The 25,090-nt window shown below is 40.6% G+C and overlaps 3 protein-coding genes and 1 long non-coding RNA gene across 10 annotated transcripts in view; 2 read left to right on the top strand and 2 right to left on the bottom strand.

The window, feature by feature from the left end:
* Positions 1 to 310: 310 nt before the first annotated feature.
* Positions 311 to 9,350, bottom strand: tnfsf14 (TNF superfamily member 14). The gene is made up of 6 exons (XM_039824921.1): positions 9,226 to 9,350; positions 7,773 to 7,853; positions 3,223 to 3,503; positions 1,595 to 1,628; positions 1,435 to 1,506; positions 311 to 1,245 (listed from the first exon to the last, which is right to left on the bottom strand). The coding sequence occupies exons 3-6, from the start codon at positions 3,415 to 3,417 to the stop codon at positions 869 to 871; spliced, it is 678 nt and encodes a 225-aa protein (XP_039680855.1). The 5' UTR covers positions 3,418 to 3,503; positions 7,773 to 7,853; positions 9,226 to 9,350; the 3' UTR covers positions 311 to 868.
* Positions 7,880 to 11,448, top strand: tmed1a (transmembrane p24 trafficking protein 1a). The gene is made up of 4 exons (XM_039824920.1): positions 7,880 to 8,496; positions 9,252 to 9,349; positions 9,643 to 9,829; positions 9,978 to 11,448. Exons 1-4 carry the CDS (start codon positions 8,302 to 8,304, stop codon positions 10,194 to 10,196), a joined length of 699 nt encoding a protein of 232 aa, XP_039680854.1. The 5' UTR covers positions 7,880 to 8,301; the 3' UTR covers positions 10,197 to 11,448.
* dnm2a (dynamin 2a) overlaps positions 10,344 to 25,090 on the bottom strand; it is a 37,980-nt gene continuing 23,233 nt past the window's right edge. For 2 of the 7 annotated variants that reach the window (XM_039824863.1, XM_039824859.1), the window contains exons 13-21: positions 24,754 to 24,805; positions 22,716 to 22,727; positions 20,255 to 20,365; positions 18,529 to 18,638; positions 18,290 to 18,401; positions 17,920 to 18,084; positions 16,055 to 16,278; positions 15,476 to 15,739; positions 12,674 to 15,159 (exon numbers count right to left, since the gene is read on the bottom strand). In XM_039824863.1, coding sequence (XP_039680797.1) covers positions 15,087 to 15,159; positions 15,476 to 15,739; positions 16,055 to 16,278; positions 17,920 to 18,084; positions 18,290 to 18,401; positions 18,529 to 18,638; positions 20,255 to 20,365; positions 22,716 to 22,727; positions 24,754 to 24,805 — 1,123 coding nt within the window. In that variant the 3' untranslated portion in view covers positions 12,674 to 15,086. Of the gene's footprint in view, positions 11,879 to 12,673; positions 15,160 to 15,475; positions 15,740 to 16,050; positions 16,279 to 17,919; positions 18,085 to 18,289; positions 18,402 to 18,528; positions 18,639 to 20,254; positions 20,366 to 22,480; positions 22,514 to 22,715; positions 22,728 to 24,753; positions 24,806 to 25,090 lie in introns of those variants that run through there. The other 5 variants (XM_039824864.1, XM_039824860.1, XM_039824861.1 and 2 more) reach the window with 4 other exon arrangements.
* LOC120574547 lies at positions 19,294 to 21,957 on the top strand. The gene is made up of 2 exons (XR_005641874.1): positions 19,294 to 19,489; positions 19,926 to 21,957. It is a non-coding gene; the product is annotated as an uncharacterized LOC120574547 (long non-coding RNA).

Raw genomic sequence — 25,090 nt, 5'->3', positions numbered from 1 at the left:
ATTGCAGCTACTGTCCCTCTGAACCCCTTAAGCTCAAGTAAATTTGTCATATAAGTTATACTGTGTATACGGCACAAACACATGCTGGTTGAAAGTGGTTTACTTATTGACACTTTGTTATGTGTCACTGTGCTATTTAAAAAAACATTTCTCTACAGTGTGAGTCATGTGGTTGGACTGAGTGGGTGAAACTGATGCTACTGCGACCACTCAGCAAAGACTCTTGCACGGCCTTATCTGACACAGCAGGAAGTGAGTTTAATTCAGCTACAGCCTCAACAAAAAGCTTGAGAAAACCAACAAACAGGAGTTTTGAATCATGTGTTTATTTCAATATGCTGTATACAATATTGTACATACGTACAGCAGAATTGAAGCGGTTATATCATTCATTCTACCACTGGAGGAATACATAAATAGTGTGCAGTATTATGTCACAGCAAGAATGAAAAGAAATGTATAAGGAGACAGTTTGCATGTTTTTAATTTTAGCATGAATATGACACATACGTTTATACTAAAAAAACTGAACAATGTATGAAAGTTTTTATCTATAATATCTCATTTTGTAACATTCAGACGATTATGTTTAAAGTATAAAAAAAAGCATATAAAATTCCCTGATGAGAAAAGTTTTTAAATACACATACTCAAACAAGTTATAAAAAATGCCTCCAGCACGGTCCTAACCTTCACAATACTCAAAGAGGCACAAAGAGGTTTTCACACCTTCATCTTTCCGGTTATGGACCTACTTTTTCTTCAAAGAGAATCAATCATTCTCAAGAAGATTCTATAGCATTTATTTTCAACTGTTATTTACTCTTTTCCGAGCGTTTGGATCCATTGTGAAACATCAATGTGATATTTATATCATATATGCACCGAAGATGTTCTCAAAGGAATTGTGTTGCCGAATGTTTGAGGTATTGCTCACTTGTACAAAAAGGACATCATCTTTTGTGAGGTGAAACACTCCACCCAGGTAACTGTTGGATCGCGTTTCCCTGGATGAGTATCTGGACATCAGGAGGGGAATAACTCCCCCAGAGTACCGGTCAGTTTTCCGATTAACAGAGTGGTTAAAATTATCAGTGGCAAAGAAGGAAACCTTGGAATATACATAGTAATAACCCTCCTTCTGAATGACGAGACCTCTGTCTTTGTAGTCCATGTCATAGAGGAGAGGGTCTGCAATCATGCTCCATGCCATGATATGATTTTCATGAACTACATCTTGTCCACCTGGAGGAGGGGGGGGGGAAACAGCAACAATGTGAAGATTTTTCATTTTATTCATATAATGTATTTGTCACATTAAATAGGAGAGTTTAAAATGACTAATACATTATAAAGAGCAAAGGCTATACAATATATGTCATTTATTTTGTGCCTTGGTAATAAATTGAACACTATGTTCAACACTAGTCTCACCTGTCAGATGTGCAACCGGTTTGGAAGGAGGAATAACACTGGTACTTTTAGTGGGAGGAGTAATGACTTCACCTGTGTGAGGACCAGACAAATTGTCACTGATGTTGATTAAGTAAGTGAAGTAACATTTATCGGTTGAGTCAAACATGCTGAGACATACCTGCAATGAGCTTAGAGGACGATGCTGAGGGGACCTGCAATGGGAAAAAAATGGTTTACCTCTCAGTTGTATATTTGTTTTTGTTTGTGAGCATGCACATGCAAATGTAAAAGCAGGTGCAATCACCATTGCTGGATACGTGACCAAGTTGTGAAAATAAGATGTGAAAATAAGATGTAAAAAACGACGATCTCTAGATCTCTAGATCGCTAAATTATAAAATGTGAATTTTGTTTGAAGGACCCCTTTTGGTTTTTCTATGATGTTATCTTTCTGTGGAACAAAGTATAACAGGTCTATCTTTCTGGTAATCAGCAAAAAGTAGATCACAATCATGCTACAGGAAATAGACCACTTCCTTTTCTCCACCGTCCCTTGTTTGTACCTTATGTATACCTTGCGTGTCAAACAACAAGCAAGCCACCTCCCTCTCACCCTACCCCATGACTGCTGTCCTCACACAGAACATCAGATGAGGACAGGAAACTGAGTCACAGAAATACAGTGAACTCACTGACCACTCACCATCATGGATTATCAAGTCTGCCTGCCCTTACCACCCGGGCCACGTCAGAGGAGATTTCTCATAAATAGGCCACACTTCTCCATCTCTACTTTCTTCCCCATAACAGTGACATTATTTCACCATCAGCAGTTTTTGGAGAAAAAAAATTAGATTGGAGTAAATGTCAGTTTTGTTCCTATCACGAGATTCCTTTGCTTCACCAAGCCCGAACAAGATCTCCAAGTGTTGTATAAAATGTAAATATTCTAATGTTTTTTTGTTTTTTTTAAAATCACACCATAACTCCATCATGACACGATGGGAACATCTGTAACCACAAATAGACTCAAACTTAAACAGTTTCTACATTGATTATAACAGGCGGTTTCCCACAGGTAGCATGTGACTCTGTGATATGCGTCTAGTTATGTGAACAATGGTAATTGTTCTTGCACCTTGTACTTTGTATGGTAAATTGAATTAATACAACTCACAATGTTGAAATTTTACAGTTCTGAAGTAACTTTCTCGTCACCAACACGTGAAAGTTTGCTGCTTTCATATTATTTCGCTTGATGGTGTTTTAAGCCCCCAATGTCTCCAGCGCTGCCTGGAAGGAGACGTTGTGGGCTTAAAACACTTAAAGTAATTTTCACGATGCCGTTTTATGTTCCGAGGTCATTCATTTTTGTAGTTTGCTATCTTTGTCTAAAAACGTTGGCCTTAATAGTATCAATATGTATTCGATTCATATGTAATTCCATTTGTGCATAAAAATATTAAAGTATAAATACGTAAGACTGAAGTGTTTAAAGAAAATCAAGATGTTTCTGAGAAAAGCAGAAGTCCCATTATGAATACTTACAACTAGAAAACTAAAGGTGTTATTGACGAGTTTTAGGTTGACGGTGACAGAAAACAAGTAAGAGAAAACAAGAAAAATGAAAGTGAGAATAAGGTGTTAAAGCTGAATGAGATCTTATGAGTAAGGTGAGATTCAAAGGGATTTAAAAGGAAATGAAATTAATCAAAAACAGAGATACTGTGACACTCCATTGATAAGAAATCAATGTAATTGCGTATTGTAAGCAGGGGCCGACTCAAAGATGGGGTTGATACTCACAGATTTAGTTTGGTAGAGACGGTAGATGAAGCAGGCCTCTATGGCCATGCCGCACAACGCCACGCTCACCAGCAGGATCAGCAGGGTCTGTGCCACCCCGGCACGCTGTCGCCCCTGGTTCAGCCTGGGTGGCAGTGGAGGCCGGGTGGCATGGGTGTCCACCACATACACAGAGGGGTATCCATCCTTGGACATACCTACGGGGCTCTCTCTGTAACTGAAAACCGATTCTGTTTGGTAATATCCTCCAGACGTTGGCAGAGGGTGTTGCTTCAAAGGGGCTGCAGAGACAAATCGACTTGAGATACAGAGCAGGGTGAAACAGCAGCAAAATGGGTGGGCTTCCTTGTGGTTGGTTCAAGTTCACAAGTAGTCAGATTAGAACATAGAACAACTCAGATACAGAAATCTTGAGATGTATCACCAGAGCACCTTCTTAAGGCTGAGATGCACCTGTCTGCAATCTGTAACTGCAAACATCAAAATGATACTGTCCTTGATGCAATGTTTTTTCCAATGCAGCTGCAAAACCTTACAACCAAGGTAGAAGACGACAATCACTAAGTGGAAGACCAAGCAAAATGTATTTCTACCTTCCCTTCACACCCTCCCACTTCACTGTTGAAGCAATGTTGAAATAGCTCCATTCACACTTCCTCTCTCGCCGATATTCTCTCTCTGGCTTAAAGTCTGACAGCAACAGATACTGACCTAAATGGAGTTAAGATGTTAAACCTTTGTGTGTTGTTGCAGAGAACAGAGCAGAGTTGCGAGGCATAAGCATATTAGAAAATAAAAATACTGAAGCAACCAAACTCAGACGGGGTAGGGTGAGGTAAAGTGACAAGTTTAGACCGTGTATGCATTTTAGTGGTTTAAATGCTATACACTTTTTCTCTGGATCACACCTATGTGATAGTTTATCCACCTCCTAAAAGAATTGTCTTCGTGTGATAGATGGAAGTGAACATGAGGGGGAAAAAACGGTAGCTACCAGGGGCGATTCTAGGATCAGACCTTTGAACCTGTAATTGTTTGTCCTCTGTCACTAACAGACAAGTTCGCAAACTCTCACTTGAAGCACTAAAATAAGAATTGTTTTTTATTATTATCATTTGTAGGGGGCGCCAATGGTAGCCACAGCCCCGGGTTAGAAGTTCTTTTGTTATTTTAGCAGGAGTGAAGTGAAGGCTTTGAAAGAGGGTGGGCTTACATGTTAAAGTACAAAATACTGCAGACTTTGGTAATAACGTAGTAACTTTGTTAACAATATTTCTCACAATGACCAGTGAAGGGGCAGGAGGGCACAAGGCCGAATATAAACTGAATTAAAAAATCTGACAAGCATGATGTGATGTAAAGAGATGGAAAGACATCCAAGCAGCGGGGTGGTGCTGCTCTGCTCCCTTCCTGACTTCTGACCTTGTAGTAGATTTTTTCTGCAGAGATAAACAAAGAATCCCATTCTGGTTAAACCCAATCCCTGATACTGCTCTAACACATCTTACAAATATATATTCTCGCTTTGCCAGACCATCCTCCACACGCTGCGGAGGAGAGTCTGGCTAGTCCCAGTGTTGCCAACTCTTTTCCAATGAAAGTAGCTAGCACCAGCTCCAAAACTTACTAAAAGTAGCTAGATGACGTCATACGCTCATTTGCATATTAGTGCGATAATATTCTAATTATTTTCAAAAATTGTTTTTTTCGGGGGGAAAAAAAAAAAAAAAATAGAAATCTTTAGCCAAATAATCACAAATTCAATACAGGAATTTATTTTACCTGATAATTTTTACTTAGGTAGCCTATCTTTGAAGTAAAAAAAGAAATTCTAAAGAATTCTCATAGAAAGCTGGCTTGCCCAGGACCAGGCCAGCTCAGCGGCGTCTTTCTCCCGTCGCGTCCCGCTGTCTCTCGTACCTACACCAGCCCCCGCACCCTGTCCCCCCTCCCCTTCTAACTGACTGCTCAGACTATGCAGACAGTGATTTATTTTAGACAAAGAACATTTACATTTTGGGCGGGAAAAGCTTCCCGCAAGCGCATGCGCGATTCATTTTCAGTCTAGACGCGGAGGGGTTAACACTTCCTGCTCTGACTGCAGCTGGGAGGAACTGCTGTGTGAGGACTGGACCGCCTGTGAGTGTTTTCAGATGGGCGAGGGGCCCATGGCAGCACCCGCTGCTTGTTGAGAATAGTAAGAACAAGTCTGCAAAAGTCTCCAATAACACCACAAAAAGTCGCTAAATTTGTTGCTAGTCGCTTTTTGGAAAAAAAGTCGCTAAGGGGGTCTGAAAAGTCATTAAATCTAGCGAAAAAGTCCCCAAGTTGGCAACACTGGCTAGTCCACATAGCATTCAGGGATGGGAGAAAAATGTTTGGTTTATTGGCATTTCTTTTAACCAATTACAATCTTCTTGGGCGGCACTAAGCTTCGCACGGAGCCGCTGCAAAATAGCCTCTGGGGGAACTTGTTTTGGTAGAACGTGTACGTTCAAAAGTTGTTTTAGTCGTGCGAGAGAAAACTCAGATTAAACAGACTAGCTAGCTGTCTCAATTTACCCTGCAGAGATCTGAGGTGCAGTTAACCATAGTCCTCATAAATCAACCGGAATTCCAACACAAAGAAAGCGGCAGGAAAAGACATGCATCCGGTGGAATTTCTGGAAGTCAGGGATGTCATACATATTCCATACAAATTTGCTTTATGTAAATGTAAATGTAGTCATTTTATAGATTTTAAAATGGATTCAATTCAATTCAATTACAGGTTTATAATTACACTGTACTATTTTATCTAATTGAGAGACATGTTTGATACCCAGATAAGTGACATTCTCAGAAGGCTTAAAGTAATAATCTCAAAGATTTTCATTAAATTAATGTCTGTTACAGTAACTATTTATCGCCTAATGAGGTAACCCAACAGAGGTTGGCCCGCCAGAGAGGGTAAGCGGAGGTAACAAAACAGACTCGCTCTTCAACTTACTTGTTAAGTGAAGCAGTGTTTTTTCCAAACTCTGCTAGCGTTGTGAGTAAATATTACACAGGCCACACTGTCCAAAAACACACCTGCAATTACCGTTTATCGATAGCGATGGTTAGATGTAACAATTCATTAACATCATTTATGAGTTTGAGGCATTGATTTTATATCCAGATCCAAATTTTATATCCAAGCACATCTATTAGGTTTAATATCTATATTATATATATATATATATATATATATATAAATCTAAGGAGTCTGGGCGGGGCGTTAGAAACACTATGTAACTTTTTTCGCCTTTCTTAGTTCAGGTTGTCTCATTGGAACTACAGCCGCACGAGCTGTGGTTCCAATGAGACAACCTGTAGGGGGACCAAAGTGGGAAAAGTTACAGTGTTGCTTTAAACAGGACTGTCTGATGGCAAGGTAAAGCGGTGGAAAAATTCTAAACATAGCGTACACTTAAACTGACATTGATTTTATTTAGGTGGGCCTTTTTTAGGTGGCTATAATATGTTTTGCTGCTGCCCCCGTCCACAGCATACATGGCTTAGCATCTGTGACTGTCCTCCTGCCTGCTTCTCCAAATCAGGCGCTTACCGACCGCTTGTAACTGTAGGTACTACACTGACTATGGATGAACTACCTCATACAACCCCACTTCAAAAAATTCAAACTATCCCTTTAAGTAATGTATAACTATAATTCAATTTTATTTTATTTTCAATTCAATTTTATTTTTAGTATCAAATCATAACAAGAGTTATCTTGAGACACTTTACAGATAGAGTAGGTCTAGACCACACTCTATAATTTACAAAGCCCCAACAATTCTAATAATTCCCCCAAGAGCAAGCAGTGAGACAGTGGCGAGGAAAAACTCCCTATTAGGAAGAAACCTCGGACAGAACCAGGCTCTTGGTAGGCGGTGTCTGACAGTGCCGGTTGGGGCTGTGATGAACAGTGCAAAAGCAATCAGGAAGTAAATCCTCAGAGCAATAGGTTTAGTAACAAGCATTTCTGGGACGGGATGCACACAAATGGAAAGGGAGAGGAGAGAGCAGCTCAGTGTGTCAAAGGAAGGAAGTATAATGCATTATTGATGATGGCATTGCATTATAATTCAGGATGTATCATGAATTCCTGCTACTCACCATTAAGAAATGAGTCACTAAGAATTTGCACTATGTCATTAATTAACAACTTTTAACTTACTTCATAACTCTTCTGTGCTACACTTCACTTTTTTAAACAATGACAAAATATATTAATTAAACTAAATAAAACTTGTTAAAAAAGGTAATAAGGACCATTTTGTCATGCAGCAATATGTGTAATGTTTACATCTGCCTAATTTGGTGGTGTATTAATTAATGTATGAGGAAAATGTGAGTTAAAAACTATACAGCACTAATTACAAACTCAGTGACTTGATCATTTTTTAGTGAGCAACTGGAATTCCTGATTCTACATTAATTCAGGCATTACATCATCATGAATCATCAGTTCAGCATGTGTGTTGTACCCTGTGTATCAGAATTTCTATAAGTTTTTCACTTACCAATATCAAGTTATTCTTAAAACATCCTTAATGTCCAGGCTTTAGGCCCGGCTTTTTGTCTGGTTTTACCCACAGCCCCCCCTACAGAATGGAAGAGCACATGACAAGTACAACATTTGTTAGAAGGAATTAATCTTTGAAAATAATATTTTGCAAGTAAAGATCAGTACAAAAAGTATATATAGTAATTAAAACAAAAATCTAACTTTTACTTACACTAATTTTACAGGAAGTCATATACACCAGGCACAGTCATGCATCATCAAGCTCATCATGTAGTACATTGCACCTTGTCACCCCACCTCAGTTTTGCATGTGGCTGCAGTTCAGACTGCAGAACGCAAATGGTCTGCGCAGATAGTACACTCCAATTATTCAGCTCTGATCAAGGAACTTTACTGTGAGGCTATTTTCCAACCGTCGGAGTATGAGAGTCAGCAATTACACATATACAGTAAACTTGCTTTATCGTGCATGTGTAACATAGAACAAAGTTGCTCATAGTTGGCGAAAGTGGATTACATGAACTATGCATCGCGAGTGGAGGATGATAAGTGTGTCTGCTGAGCTCTGTTTGCTGGCATGTTTAATTCTGATTGCGGACTTGACTTTGGGTTTAGGGCCAAAGAAAGACATGGAGTTTACATTTCTATTATCTGCTGGCAGCACAGAGTGTTTTTACCAAACTACAGCAAAGAACGACAGCATGGAAGTTGAATACCAGGTAAATACTGTATAATTTTTCTTTCTATCTTATTGTCTCTGTGTCTGTCTGGTACAGTGACTGTATAATGGGTTTAAAGTGTTGAATCGCTATATGTCTAACTGAAAAACGAGTGAACGGGCTTTGGACTTTGGTCTTGCATACAGAGAGATAAGAAAAACCTACTGTTTTTGAAGACACTTATCCTGATGCTATAGATTCTGCAAAAACATGTTGCAAAAGTACTTAATTTTACTTACTAAGTTTACTTAATTTCAAATACATTTTGAAATTCGAAAGTACAATTGTTGTCAAGTCACTTATGTGTTATTCACACAGTCATTTTATGGCCATGACCTTTGCTTTGCAACACAGTCATCATACTACTACTACTGCACCCTCTGGCAGCTAGACAGTCTGCAGGAGTTTCTTTGCAGCTTTTGACCTTCCTCATCTAATAGATGTGCGAAGTATTTCTCCGTTCTGAGCTGTACTTTCTGACACAACAACCAAAACCTTAAGAAGGTTAATGAATCCATATCAGAACTGTTGAACTGTGTCTTACCTTGAGTTTTCCTTTTACTAGAGGGCAAAGAGCGGGCAGTACTAGTTAGCGAAAGAGAGAATTTCCCTACACAAATTTATTATCACTGTGGCATATTATGTGAGCCAGTGCACTATGAGGGTTTTAATTTGAATATCAGATAACAGTTCTGGCTGTGGCTTGTCTGGATATGCTGCATTACTGACCTTAACTGCTCTTGTTTCTTTTACAGGTGATAGCTGGGTCAGGTCTGGATGTTGGCTTTGCCCTCATTTCACCCAGCGGACACCGGCTGGTCTCTGACTTCAGGAGATCTGATGGCATTCACATGTAGGTCACTTAAATGCTCTCCAAAAACCTCATGCTTCTGATGTGATGCTCAATCCCTGTAATACTCTTTCAGTCAAGAGTTGATGTGCCCAAACTCATAAAAACAAGAATTGATTTCCTCCTTTTCTAAAAAAAATTAATTTAAAAACTACGCTGTACTATGCATTTTCACCCACAGATAAAGACAAACAAAACAAGTGACTACCATTTTTTTTGCCATTACAGTTAATAGTTTCAACCATGATATTGTTGAGAGCAAATGTCCCCTGCTGTTTCCTTATTATTTCCTGCAGGGTGGACCTCACAGAGGTTGGCGACTACCGGTTATGTTTCGACAACAGCTTTAGTAAACTCTCAGAGAAGATGGTGTTCTTTGAGGTGATTATTAATGGTCAGAGCAGTGCAGGCGGAGGCCAAAATGAGTGGGCGGACGTGGCCACGACAGAGAGCATGTTGGAGTATAAACTGGAGGACATTAGGGTGAGTGAGAGGGGAAAAACAAAGAGCTATTGCATCTGCTGTGTCTATGATTCCCCTTCAGAGAACACTTGAATTATCTGATGTCATTCTTTTTAACGTCTCAGCACTGACTCCCATCTCCTCCTGTCTGCTGTTCATCCTCTTCCAGACGAGGATGGACTCTGTGTACCAGCGCCTGGAGAGGAGCCGTCAGGTCCTCACTGTGCTGCGGGCCTTAGAGGCGAGGGACCGCTACCTTCTGGAGGACAACCTGTGGCAGGTGTCCTTCTGGTCCTGCCTCAACCTGCTTGTCATGCTCACCGTCGCTGTCACTCAAATCTACACCCTGCAACGCCTCTTTGATGACACCAAGCGGGTCTGCACATAGTCACAACAAAAACTACCTCCAGCCAAGAGAGTGCAGCACCTGCACAACTTGAACATTTGACCCAAAACCTTTTACAGTCTATACCCTAACTGACATGTGCACTGGGAACCTAATTTAAAGGGATAGTTCACACTTTTGGAAAACTGATTCATCATTGATGTTTTTAATTCCAGTCACATGGTAATTATATATACAGTACTGCCATATGCACACACAGAAGCACATACTGTGCATACATTAAACATACATAAATACACACACAAATACTTGCAGCCAGTGGCACCCACAGAATTTTTTCAAAGGGGTGGCCAGATGGGGTCCACTGAAAAAACTGGGGTGGCACACCAAAGCCAAAAGCCTGAATTTCAGGAATTCTATTATGCTGATAAGGCTGGTTGAAAATGATGTCTATATATGAGTTAAGGAATTGCATACTGATATACTTTGATTTCGTATTTTACAGTTGTTACTAATTATCTGATGTGCAGACTAATACCGATACAATTACAATTTTGAGTTCCACAACGTTAATTTACTGCGTCATGTATCCAAATGTCAGGCAATGTATCGTTCTTCAACTAGGCTAGGCTTGTCCATTTCCTTAAAAAATGCATAAGCAGTTCCCACTACTTGCAGCACTGATATCAGTTAATGCCACTGGGGAAGCTAGAAAACCACAGCTGTTCTGACTGGAATCTTGTTTTATTGATTTTCAGACTACATTCTGCAGGACATTTTTCTAGACTGTATTTTATCAAAACAAAACAAACAAAATATCAGAAAACTCACCTACTAAGTGTATTTTTTTTATTTAACTAAGCCTCTGGCTGTTTAGAAAGATCACATCTAAAATATTTATTGTGATTAAAAAACAAGTATTTACACAGTCTGATCCTGATCATTTTCTACATCTGGAGGTTTAATACGCAGAAATCAGTAGTCATGCAGATGTCAAATTAGTTTTGACCGAAACATTAATTTCCTTGCCATTATTTGGGTGCATTGCAGTCATTTGGTTCATACAATTGCACTAAGGGGTAAAACATACTGTACATAAGGCTGTACTTATTGTGCATTTCAATCACTACCATTATATTTTCTCACATTGTTGAAACTTTGTGGGACTGCACAGCATCATCATTAACATTTTTATGTCATAAAACATATTCAATGGTCATGCTCCACCACTAAAAGGTATTTTCCGTTGTCATCACATAAGAGAGACATGACAATAAAAACAGTGCCAAGTCTTTATCTGGTGATGAATTCCTAAGAGTTCAATACTGTATCTTAAATTATTTTTTGTTCAGATAAATTGACAGTCTGTGGCAGATTGTGTGGCAAAAAGTAGGAGACGGAACATATCCGTATTAGATTTGTGTTAAATTAGATTTCCCACTATTACACTTTGGTTCTGTGGAAATGCTAATATGTTAGTGCTCAGAACTTTTTTTAAACATTGACTATAGAAACCATAACTTTTAGTTTAATGCATCAATAACTACATTTTACTGAGTGTTCAATTACTTCTGTGGAGCCCGTAACAGGCAGCTTTTCTGTTTGAGTGAACTGAAAATAAGATATGTAGTTCTTCTGTAGTCCTGCTGTTGTGGATTGAAGGCACTTCATGTCCACTTCAGGCTGGTCAAAGTCACCACTGGTTTCGACGGGGAGCCGGGCGCCTGTTCAGGAACAATCAACCAATATTAATCTCTTAACCTTGTGACATGCACTTTGACAGGTAATACTGCAGGAGCAGTCACTGGAACAGCAAGGGCATTTGTAATGAGGAAATCTGTTAGCGAGAGATCATCCTCAACTCTCATTGGAGGATGACTAAACACATAAACCTGGATTGAATAATTAACGCTGAAGACCAAAAACGTAACATTTAAGAAAAAAAGAAGAGATTACCTCTACAACATATTTGAGCAGATTTAGAACACAACAGTTTTCAAGATGAAAAATCTTAACGGGAGCTTTCTATGCATTTGGGTTAAACTCGATATATATTGTGCCTATAAAAAAATATTCCCATCCCCTTGGAAGTCTTGTCTTACAACAGTGAATTAAAGTAGATCTCCTTCCACTTTAAAGGGTCTCTTCCTGTTGATCAGTGTCACATTAAATCTACTTTGACTCAATGCTGTGCAAAGGCAAAACATAAAAAAAGGGAGGTGAATTCATTTTATAGGTAGCGTAGAATTTGATTACATACATACGTACATTACATCAACGAAAGGCTATTACTACCACAAGGTTTGATTATTTTGTTTGTCTCGCTACATTTGGTGAAACTGCATGTGAAGAACCTGCCAGTAGAGTGATGCCATAAGAACATTTGCAGGCAGTCGGCCTATATTGGTTTAGACGTAGAGAGGGAGCTAAGTGAGGAAAGGAAAACCAGGAGTGGCGCTACGTTGTCTGCGAGAGAGAGAAGAGAAAGTGGATCACACAAGACACAAGGAGACACCAACCACCAGAGCCAGTCCCTTTATTGTACACAACACCTCTTTATTTACTCTCCATCCTAAATCAGTCCATGTTGTTTATTAAAATCAATTCATTGCTACAGAGGCACTTGACACGGGTTTGCAAAACAAAAAGAAAAGTGATTTTTACAGGTTGGTTTCCAACCCCTCCCACCAGACCTAGACAGGGAGGGGAGGGGAGGGAAAGAGGAGGGAGGCAGGGCACATCCATTAGGAAGAAGGCAGTATTACCACAACCTAAAGTATTACAGAGCATTACAGTCCGGGCTTCTCAAGGGCAGGCTGAAGTGACAAGAAACGTATGGCCAATAAGAAGTTTTATCACATGAGCTAAGTTTTGTGTACCAGGGGTTCGGGTAAGATACCATGTGAAGGGTCTTCAATCTAAAGATTTGGCGGTTTTAGAAGCTTATTTTAATCCTTGTGGCACTGTCATTGAAAGCCAGAACTGTAGAGAAATACAGGGGAAGAAAAAGTACACTCTGTCTCATGAGTCCATTGTTTGGGACAATTTGAATTCTTTAGTTTCTTTGTCTTGTTGGCTAATTAAGTGTCTATGCTCTGTGCTGAGAACAGAGAAAAGTCTAGACAGCTTCTTTAGACAGAGTGTACTTTCATACACCACAACTCCCACCACCACCTGCTCATCACCACTACTGATCAAACCTAAAACAGAAAACATTCTACAAGCCCAACGTCCCTCCCCACTTGACCAGTTTCCCCCTAAATTGGTTTTAAATGGTCAAATACCCTCAAGGAGCAATCAACATATATTTATTTAAATAATCACAGCTGTGTAGACGATGTCCAGCCCCAGGTGCCCTTCCAACATACGACACATTTAGACAGCTAATCCCTGTAGCAGAACCCCAAATAAAAGTCCAGGGGAAGCCGGGGAGCTGAGATCTACAGCTGATACAATTGCAACCAAAAATATCAAAAGAAATGACAAATGCCCAGGTTATAAATAGTGCATCAGGAGATGACCAATCTCTTTTTCCCTACATGCAAGAATTACTATTAGATTACTATGAAATGACAATGTTAGTGCTTCCTTTAATAGGACGACTAGGTTTTAACATGTCTTTGCTTTGATTAGAATCAATAAAATATTTCTGTCATCAACCCTGCTATTAAATGAGATACAAGTGCTAACTCCCCATTACAGGCCAGCTATATACAATATTTTTAATGCACGGAAGCAGGAGTCATAGCAATAATACGTCTTTAACAACTAAGCTCAGAAAGAGATGTGCCAACTCCTAAATGCTTAATACCATCTTTATACTCTAAAATCACGTCATCGTCTACACGCCCGACCGAGTTATCCTCTGAGAGGAAACAGAACTTTGTGCTCGGCTCTATATGAATCAGTTAATCCAGGAATGAACTAAATCTACCCGAAGGCTGAACGTCTCATTGGGGTTCAACTGAGAGTAAAGGGATTATAAATGAAGGTTTTAAAAACTGATAATTATTGGAGAGAAAGCATCTCACAAAACTCAGACAAGCTTCAGCCTGTCTCTTTCCGGCTCTCCGTTTTTTGTGCATAGTGTTCTGGTAATGGACTACATCCTCCCTGTTATGAGTGGCTTGTGGTAAGGCTACATGGCTAGAAGTGCTTGGATTAAAATGGCCAATCTGGCTGACATCTTTTTATTGCGGAAGGACAATTCACAGAAGGGGGGCTGAAGCTACCGTACTCTCTCATGCAACCCTGCCCTGTGTCTTTTTATGCTTGGCTTTTCCTGCGATTAGGATTTCATTTTTAAAGCTACATTTATGACGATCAATAAAAAGGACAAAGTCACTCAAATTAAAAAACGGAACAGAACACAACGATACCACCAAAATAACAACAATTATAATTAACTATTGTTTTAGGTATGAAATCAGTTAGGAAATGATAACCCAGTAAAACATTAACAACAGGTTAAGTGTGTATATTACACAGATCTAACCACAGCCATTCTAAAAAGGTGGAGAGAGGGGAGAGGAAACCCAGTCTGTAACAGTTAATAAGTTATTCAATGAGCTTCTGCTGGGAACCTTGTCAGAAGAAATAAACCAGTTTTTATAATAAAAAGAGCTCTAACTGAATTTGATACATCATCTCCCACAGATCAGCTGGGTTTTATTTTGTATTACACAATTTCCACAGCAGTCAAATGTAATATTTAAGTGGTTAAGGGCTTCCTGACATCCATGTGCACTGATAAAGATGGCATTAGCAGCTTATTACATTGCTTGAAGAGAGACATATTAATGTGGCTGGACGATGCAAATTAGCACCGCTATCAGTCAGCCCCTCCCCTCGAGCCCCCGCCCCTGGCCTTTAGTGTGCAGATACACACATCCACACAAAAACACACACACTTAGGTGGGCTATGCCACAGGTCTAGTCTAGCAGGGAGGGCTCAGCAGGGCGGATAATGGTGGGCCGATGAGAAGGAGCACCAGGGGGTCTTCGGCTACAACGGGGAGAGAAGAAACAGAACAAGGAGTGAGACGTACTCACAAAGAGACAGTGGAGAAACCAAAACAACCCGACAGAGAGAAGAGAGGGAAGGGGAGGACAGAGGGAGAGTGTGAGGAGAAGGAATGCCAAAATATTAAATACTAAGATGGGATAACTGGTGAGAATGAGAAATGACTAACCATGCCTGTGACTCTTAAAAGACAGAAGATGATGAGAAGTTAGTGACATAACGTTACAAATACAGTGCAACAAAAATTGCATAATATACACACAAGTATTGGTAATCTCATCATAACAGGAAGTCCTACCTGGGTACACCGGGTGGGACACGGGCTGGCCGGGAGGGGATCTGTGGGGGTGCGCTGAAGGGATCCTGGTGGCTGTTGAAAGCGTTGATGGGTGGGCCTGGGCGAGACGGGATTGGTGGTGCACCGAATGCGGGAGAGGGGTTGAGCGGAGCTCCAAAGGCAGGGGAAGGGTTCATGGGTGGTCCTGGTGTTGGGCCCCGAACAGCAGGCGGGCGGCTGGGGGCCGCGGCAGCTGTAGGAGTCGGCCTGCGCTGAGGGGTGGGGCTGAGAGGGGGATATGATTAAATGAAACTGACATTGTGATAATCACCTAAAAGATCCCATTAATTCTCCTGTAGAGCTAGAGGTGAGGGCATTTTATCGGAGGTGTGTGATGCTCTTTTTTGTGGGACTGTAACATTTTTCAAATTCAGCAAGGCAAGCATAATACTAAAAAGGTAAAAAATGTCTTTTTTTCCCCTCACTGTTCCATATCTCATCCATTTAAACTTGCTCACAGTTTAAAACTGTTATTAGATACTGTATTGTTCAGCTGTTTTACCTGAAGCTCAACTTAATGCTAGTTAACCCTGATCTCACCTGGCTTCTTGGATCCAGGTGTTATTTATGGGCGGGGGTACTGGGGTGGTGATCGTGTTGGCGCTGATGTCGCCAATAATGAGCAGCGCCTCCTTGAGTGCATGATACATGCGCAACATTTCGTCTCTACGCTGGGCCTGGTCCTGGGATTCCTCCATGAGGCTGTTCTGGTCCCCAGAGGAGTAGAGATAGGCCAGCAGCTCTGAGTGGATGAAATCCTTTGCCTGAATGGAAGTGAATAGTATTAAAAACACAGTGTGGCAACTTACATCGCTAAAAACAAGCAAAAGTGAAACAACCAGGAAGGTTAATGAATTGGAAAATGTGGTTGAAAGAAGTAAAAGACTATTGTTACGAAAGGACGTGACTATCTAACCACAGGACCAAAAAACTATGTATTGATTAGAGAACAAAATATTAGAAAACCATGGAAAAGGAGCTGCGTGGTGGACAATGGAGCAAGTGTTGGTTGTCTCTGTGTGTGTGTGTGTGTGTGTGTGTGTGTGTGTGTGTGTGTGTGTGTGTGTGTGTGTGTGTGTGTGTGTGTGTGTGTGTGTGTGTGTGTGTGTGTGTGTGTGTGTGTGTGTTGGATGCCATTAAGTGAGATCACCACAATAATAAAACCTAATAAATGGACAGTGGATAAGTCACTGTGAGCATGCACCATAAATCCTGTTAATTAGTGTCTTTAAGTTGATGACCTTGTGTGAACATGAAATATATGACCACTGTTGCTACTAAAATGAACAAGAAAACGAAATGCTACTATGCACACCTCCATGGTGCGATGACATTTAGACCTTATTAAATAACATTTTATTTGATCTCAGCTCAGATCACTGGTTTATCAAGTATCTTGATTACATGTATAAAGAATATAGTAGTGTAGGATGCTACGTTTGCTGAATAATGGCAACATAACTGTCTGCATATCAGCTACTGAAATAATACATTCATATATACATAAAGGTCTACATGGTTTGTACAAAAATGTTTATTTGGTATGCAGGATGGGCATTAGAGCCCGACAGATTAAGGATTTTAAAGGCCAATATCGATACAAATATTTGGTGATTTAAAAATCCGATATATCGGCCGAAAAAAAAAAAAAAAAAATCCAGAAATGCGTAACAAAACAAACAGATTTGCCTAACATTAGTTATTTGTAGTCCTCACTAAAATAATGCAGTTTAAAAATAAACTTGTTTGTTTAATTGTCACAACAGAACAGAGGAACATCAAAATATATTAAAGTTCTGATAAATAAAATGTATAAAAATACAAACTTAAGATATAAAACTTCAGAAAAATCAAAGAGAGTTGCCAACAGGGACATTGTAGAGTCCCCTCTGGTGGACAAACTGGGCAACGCCAACACTCATAACATGGTTAAAGGGTGTATCGTCTGTTTTTATTTAAATATGCATTTATCGGCCATTATAAATGCAGATACCGATAGTTTGGAAAATTCCTAATATCGGCCTGCCGATATATCCGTCAGGCTCTAATGGGCACCATGCAAATTTACAATATGCACTATTTTGGCCTGCAGTGCACTGCTGTTCACATTTACACCGTTAGGTAGAGATCCAACTACTGCCAGCATTTAGCATAGCACACAGCCTTAGGTGTGGGAGAATACACTTACACAGCTAGTCCAGCACTCTGCACTGTACAAAGTGGTGGTCATAGATCAATAGCCTTCTTTTCTGTAAAGTATCCATAAGTGAAACACTACAGTGCACAGTGTTAAGGTAACAGACTCAGATCTCTTTCATTGCGTATCCAGATCTGCAGACACTGTCTGTTAATGGCTTGTGTCTGTTAATGGCTTGTGTATGCTGCTGAGGACGGGTGGGACTCACACTGTTGATCATGAGATGCATGATGGTCTTGGGAACGAGGTCTCTGGTGGTTTTGTTGATGATGCCGATGTACGAATCCACCAGGTTGCGGATGGTTTCCACCTGTCGCTCCAACTGAGGGTCCATAGAGAATGTGTCTGCAGGGGCAGCGTCTTCATTCTCCGTCTGACGACAACAACACACACAACAAAGATGAAGTATTAACATATCATAAATACATCTTCGTAGTTTCTCTCTGTAGAAGTATAAATTATGACAACTGTCCCAAAAGCGCACACAGAGAAATACAGAGGTGCAGGTGTTAATGACAAATGTGATATTAACTAATGTATTTCTAGAAACAAAAAGCCCCACCCAACCACCCACATACCTGGTCCTTCTCCGGATAAACTCCTGCCCTGAGGAAGGATGCTTTCCAGCTGTCCACATCCTCTTGAGAATCACAGGTCAGTTCTACTTGGCGAAGATCCTTGTAAACGTTCCTGTACAGATAAACCAAAAACAAACTGTGAGCGTGTAGGATTAGCCAGTACACAAGGACATGTGTGCACACCAAATAGGTAAGGTACATTCACACATACAGTTTTCACTTAACACGATAAATCTGACCTCTGTTCGGTGTTGAAGATTGCGAAGATGTGCTTTGTGGACATAAAGCCTTTCTCCACGTCTCTGATCTTCAGGTTATCCAGGGGTAGCATATACTTCTTTTCTTTCTCCTAGCATGATGCAGACAGAAGAAATGTGTATTAACAGCAGAACAGAAACCTGGAAAATACAACACAAAGAAGTGAGTAATTGTATATATTTTAGTAATGGAGATGAAAACCGTTCTCCACCAATGAGTAGCCATGACAATGCATTTTCTCTGTGTGGACCACCACCAGGCTGGTGAGATGGAGAAATGCATGATGGGGCAGAAGAGGATGAGAGGAAGAAAAGGAGGAGCATGAGGGAGTTCTGGGGGGGATGGGGTGCCAGCTTTCACTGTTGAGCAGAGACATCTGGAAGCATTTATGTCTGCACTAACACAGAGAGCGGCGCAGGCCCAACCGTTACATCACACTAAGACACACACACACACACACACACACACACACACACACGAGCGAACACAAATTATACAAACGCGTGTCATGGAATTTGGGTGTGTGCAAAAATCTTACACTCCTACAGATATGACTAACTGCCCAGACTAAAAGATACAGGAGGACTCATGTGGACAAGCGCCTACACAAATGCACAATCACACACCCCCCACTCCCCGCCCCCCACCGGCCCCCGTAACCCAGTACGATTTCCTGCAAATTCCAAAGTCAGATCCCGGCTGGAACATTTCAGCCCGCCTGCCACGTCAGTTTGCCTCCACCATCCACCCGCTCACACACTCTCTTTTTCGCAAAAGGCGAGCAACATAAAAATGCACCGCTTCCAGTCGGTGTTTGGACACACTGAGGCCACTGGACTGGAGTTCATCTTTAGCAGTGGTTTGTAATGGTATCTTTAAGGGGTCTTTTTTATTTCACTGGAAGAATGGATTTGACTTGGGCCTTGGAAAGAAGATCAAGCGGTGAGTAAAGCAAGTACGATGCTATTTGCACTTAAAGCCATTTAAATAAAGTCTAAAATCAAATGATCAGTGAAACTAGACCATTACAGTGCACTAACATGTCTGTTTTACTGAAAGTTACTCTCCAAGTCCTTGAATACATTTTAAAAGGTCTATAATATAAATAAACTGTAGAGCAGAGTTGCACATTCTGTAGATATTTAGCCAAAAGGGAATGTTTGAATCGGTTGAAAGCAATGATATAAGAGGTTAGATTTTTCATATTAATCTCTATTTGAAATATTTGTTTAATAAGATAAAACATAGTGGCTTTTCAGCAGTATAGGGCCTGATATATTAGCCATTTCCATGTATGTGGCTTATTTTTTTTTTTATATGTGCAATTGTTTCACTGAGGTAATGTTTGCTCTCTGTGCCCTCTGTCCTACTGTCCTAGGGTAGCGACCTGCAGCCGCAATGACCTCAGGGTTCTTCCTCCTATCAGAGTCCTCCTCACCCCCCCGCCTGCCCAGTGTTCAGACTACCTGTTCATCCGGCTACAGCTGAACAGTAGTCTGCACATTGGTTAGGCTGGGCTGGGACGCACACACCTCCAGACACCGGCGGTGATGACACCCAATCTCCACTTGGGATAGTTTATTCCAACAGTGCCAAATGCATTGTCTTCATCTTTATACATTCCTGTGGTGCTGGTTCATCTTATCTTAGCTATCCATATCCCTAGTGCCCAGTGAAATACAGCACTGGAATAGAAATTCTTCTCACCTCCTCATCTTTGTACCAGGACAGGGACTCCGCAGTCAGGACAAACCAGTACTCCTTGGAGCCTCCTTTCATGATGCTGATGTTGATGGTTAGCCAGCCTTTCCTGATCACCTACACAGTGAGGAGAAGATGTGGGGGAGAGAAAGGGTGGTAGGGAGAGAGGGGTACCAGGAGGACGGATGAAAACAGTCAGGCTTATGCACTGGTGACAAGAGGGCCCCATAAGGGTTACTGGGATGTGACTGACACTAATAATATCTTACCTGCTTACCTCTACTAGGTCAATGTCCCCTTTTTATCTCAATATTCAACATTTTTGTGTTTATGAGACTAATATTACTTAAATATGCACTACAACATAGAAGTATGGATTAAATGTGAAACTTATTAAGTGAACAGCATGGAGTGAACAAAGGACAGTAATACTTATTGTGTAATATGGCTAAATGTATACAAAATCATCAAATGGTCAAGTTGAAAACACTGAAAGGGGATGTAGTCCTTGTTCTTTTTCCACTCAACAGAAAATAAATCCTTAAAACAACAAACAGGACCAGATGGTGTCCAGACTATGCCAGCCCTGACACCAAAGGTCGACGATGGTATGTTAGTGTCAGTGGGTCAGTAAAAGCTAGCCTATGTACTAGTAGTTAAACATTAAATAAAGCATGGTTTGTGGGTTAACTGGACACAGATATACAATGGTTTAGTTAAAAGATGGGCAGTGCAAAGGAGAGGAGTAAAGGAGGAAAAAAATAATTGCAATGGCTTGTTCACTGATCTACTAGAGTTCAAAGAGGGACAGAAATCTAAACAGCAAATTAAAAATCTAGTGTGGAGAGATGGAGAGGGAGGAAATACATCTGACTGAGAGGCCGAGTTAAGTGAACCATAAGCCATGAAAAATAAGCTTTTTGGAGGAACCCTCTTAGCTATGTCTCTCCATTGTTTTCCACGCAATGGGGGAAGCTATCTGTGAAAAGTGTGCTCTTATGGCTAAGTAAAGCTAAAGGGAAATTTCAAAGTCTGCTTTAGACCTCTCTTCTGCACTCCTCCATCCACACAGAGGACTGGAGTAAAGTATGGGGGAGGGAAGGGTTCATTAGTTCAAAACTGCCAACATAAACATGGGAAAGGAGGCAATTACATAGGAGCTAAACTTGTAGTTTGCATTGGTGAGGAAAAAACTTAAACTTCTAACAAGGAGTTTTAAATCCTCTAATTAAAGTCAGTTGGAAATGTTATAACCAAGTTGACATTAAGAGAATATGATGAGGTGTGAGGGTTTAGTTTCAGTAGTAGACTGTCAAGACATGTTCAATACAGTTCTGTTAATGCAAGTGTTGCAAGTGGATAATTAAAAGATGTACAATTACATCTGAGATTAACTCCAAGGATTCAAAGAAAAAAATATATTTTTAAATGATTAGAATGAAACATGCCAATTTAAATGAATTAGGATAGTCAGTAGGTTTTGAAAATAAAGAGATCTTACCAAGGACTTATGACTAAATCATTGAAATACATCCCAAAGCCATGACCAGTCACCATACAAAATAACTAGACAATTATTTTTGTTCAGCTCTTAATACAGAAATAACAATTAAACACTTGGAGACAGGTGGGTTTTTGGATATGTACGCACTTTCAGTAGGAAACTGTTTTAACATGCATTTAATCTAAAAAAAAAAAAAAAAAAAGAAGTCACCAGAAAAGAATGCAAAGAAAATTTTAAAGAATCATAATGTTTACTATGCTGCTGATTTAGTCGCTCCTCACATGCAGTCCATCCACTCCCTCCCAGTTTTGTCTCCTAGCGATGTTTAGGATGATTCTCACAACAAGGCAAACTTTTGAGTCCCCATGCATGAGGCAGCAGCAGAGGTATAAACTCAGTGACATGAGAACTGATGCCATTCCATGGTCAGTGGTGAAAGATCCCCCCGCCCTTCTCTTTCTGTGGTCCCTAATAGAGAACATTCTTTTGTGGGATTAAAATAATTTATGTGTCGTTTTAAATATTTGGTGGAGGAAAAAGTAAAATGTTAGTAGCAACCCAGATCATCTGTATGCAATTAAAGACAATTATTGTCTTATTAAAATGAAAAAGAATTACGAGATCAAACCTGCAGTGTGTTACGGTTATGTCAGTTCCAAATTACAGGTAACTGCGTGCTAATGCAAGAATTGTAACTGAGATCAATTTGATCAGACTGGAGACTCTACCTTCTCCTCGTGGACCTCTCCCAGTCCGCCAAGCTGCACAGGGGTAGAACAACTCATTATGGTGAGGTAGAAACTCCTGTATTTGTAGGAAACTGTTTATGTTGTTTTCGCACAGCATTCTGTCTTTTCCACCCAACCATATTGGCTGACCTGTGTGTGATGGCCTCAGTCCTTCTGCATGGCCTACCCCTGCTGCCCCCTGGCAGGGTGCGGTTTAAATCTTTGGGGTACTTACCAGAATCTCACCCTGCAGTAATAAGAAGGGGAGGGGAAATTAAAGCAAAGGGGGGCAGTATAAAACCAAAGCCCAAAGAAATGAGAAAGCAAGCAAGCAAAGATGAGGGACAGGTGAGAGAGGATGAGGGGAGAGGGAAAGGGGTAGCAAGTGGAAAGTTGGAAGGAGAGAATAGGAATTAAGTAAGAGACAGTGGAGAATGAAAGTTCAAGAAAAGGTTTTGAAAAAAAAAAAAGGGGTGACAAGTTTGAAGGGAGAAAAAACAGGAGGAAATAATCCATGAGACACACAGAGAAAGACAGAGAGAGAAAAAGAGAGAAAGGAGAAAGAGAGAGACAGACAGAGCAAGAAAGTTACATGCAATTAGAATTACTTCAAGTATATCACAATTTGGTTATGTCATATTTGTTGCTCAGTTGATAGGTGCAAGGTCCATGCACATTCTGAATTGCAATAAAAAAAGGATGCTTGTGAGTTAATGCAATGGCAACAGAACAACCAACAGAATTTTGCGATTAATTGTTGCTTCGCTGTAGATCAACATGCCTGGGTCACATGCAAACAGCAATTAATAATAGCCGTGGAAACAGATGCTTGTTTCAGAAAAGCAGGGATGCGGAGTCTTCTTTAAGTTCCCCCTCACTGAAACTGCAATCTCTAACGCTGATTATCAGCATTATAATCATGTTTCAGGATCTTACAAATACACACCATACTTGGCTAAATATCAGTCTGCACAAAAAATGACAGGAGAAGTAGTAGCTTCACAACATCGTGGACAAAGCCAGTTCAATATGAAGATTAGAAATCATAGGACTGGGTACAGTCAGTAGTTAAAATGATGTACAGGGAAGGTATTGTGAACAGTAGTTATCAGGAGATAGGTCGAGATATAGCGTATTAATGACTATTGGCTAAATCATTCCTGGAATGAGATATATTCACATAGTTGACTAAAAAGGTGCTGACACACCAAGCAGACGGCAAACAACTAGTGCCAACAAGGGCCGACAGTGGCATCGCCTCTCACGTCGCCTGTGTCTTGGCAAACACACCACAAAGACTACAGTCAACGGCCGACTAGCATGTACGTTCTGCGCCTGCGTGAGAGGAAATAACTCTCCATGCCAGCAGGCGGACGATAATCTATTTGTCATTCAGAAAGGGAAACCGGATGTATAAACCGTTGTTATGATACATACAACAAAACAGTGTTTGCCTGAATCAGCCAGCGGCGGCACAGAGCCTAGAGTCCTTCTGCTTCACTCCCCGCCGAACGACAGCGGACACCTGGAGATGGCTAAACCAGATTGTCCATCTCACGGGCCGTCATCCGTTCTCTTAGTAAATAAGTCTCCCTGCGGTGGGGAAGCCGAGGGAGCGAACAGTCCACTGTGGCACCTGGCTAGTTAGCTTAGCTTGCTAATTCCACCCAACTTGCCTTCATGCTACACTGGTTACAGAAAATGAGCCAAACAAAGCGGTCAATCATCTGCCCATAACAGTAGGCTTTCCTACGCTGTGACAAGGGTGTGTGAATGAAACATTAAGATGTTACATTTTACTAATATAGTGGTCAGCCAGCTAGCCAGTGTAATACCTAGGGGGCTCAGTTCTCAGTCTAGCACCAATTACGGTGCAGAGGGAGAGGAATAGACAACCCTATGTGTATTTGATTGATCAGATAAGATGAAAAACTTCTGCGTGTGACCTCTCAACAGTTGTTTGCTTGCTTGCTTTCCTCACTACCGTTTTTCTTCTTGTGCACTAATTTGCTTAAGCTGAATAGCCAATCACATGGATTCCTCTCACCAACGACGATTCAACATGTTAAATTGTCCGAAAAAAAGCTGAATAGGGTCGACGGTACTTGACACACTGCAAAACTAGGGCGAAGGACGCTCAATGTCGGCCCAACTTGGACCAACGATCTCCTTGGTGTGTCAGCACCTTAATAGGCTGGTAATGGGAGACATCAGTCAAAGGAGATTAAATCTGGAATTGGTGAAAAGGCCAGAGCTGAGAGATAAAAACGTACCTGGTTGGGTATGGCCCTCTTTTTGTTTGCAGCTGTGTTCCTCTGCTGGGCACTGTCATTACACAGATGGACAGAAAAGACAATAAACACTGATGACACCACACCAAACACAACCTGTTTAAAATATACACTCACTAAATATTCATGTGTCACTTATGTTCCAATAATATTCTATTCATTTACAATATTGTATATATGTTTTATAGCTATTGGTCTCTTGTGTAAATCAACTGTCTGGTTTAAGTGCAAATCCAAGGTTTTGAAGTTATCGTTACAAAGAAAAATACCGGTACTACTACACATACATGAAGGTGAGAGTGGCTTGTGGAGGAATTTG

Source organism: Perca fluviatilis, chromosome 15 (assembly GCF_010015445.1).
Source record: "Perca fluviatilis chromosome 15, GENO_Pfluv_1.0, whole genome shotgun sequence".
In the NCBI taxonomy this organism is placed as follows: Eukaryota; Metazoa; Chordata; class Actinopteri; order Perciformes; family Percidae; genus Perca; species Perca fluviatilis.
The sequence above is the reverse complement of the archived record's forward strand: the minus strand, read 5'-3'. Positions and strand labels throughout refer to the sequence as shown.

Coding starts and splice junctions, on each gene's coding strand:
- tmed1a (XM_039824920.1), top strand. CDS start 8,302: ATGCATCGCGAGTGGAGGATGATAAGTGTGTCTGCTGAGCTCTGTTTG. Junction 8,497..9,251: donor GCATGGAAGTTGAATACCAG/GTAAATACTGTA, acceptor TTTCTTTTACAG/GTGATAGCTGGGTCAGGTCT. Junction 9,830..9,977: donor ATAAACTGGAGGACATTAGG/GTGAGTGAGAGG, acceptor ATCCTCTTCCAG/ACGAGGATGGACTCTGTGTA.
- tnfsf14 (XM_039824921.1), bottom strand. CDS start 3,417: ATGTCCAAGGATGGATACCCCTCTGTGTATGTGGTGGACACCCATGCC. Junction 1,629..3,222: donor GTCTCTACCAAACTAAATCT/GTGAGTATCAAC, acceptor TTCCCATTGCAG/GTCCCCTCAGCATCGTCCTC. Junction 1,507..1,594: donor GTCCTCTAAGCTCATTGCAG/GTATGTCTCAGC, acceptor GTCCTCACACAG/GTGAAGTCATTACTCCTCCC.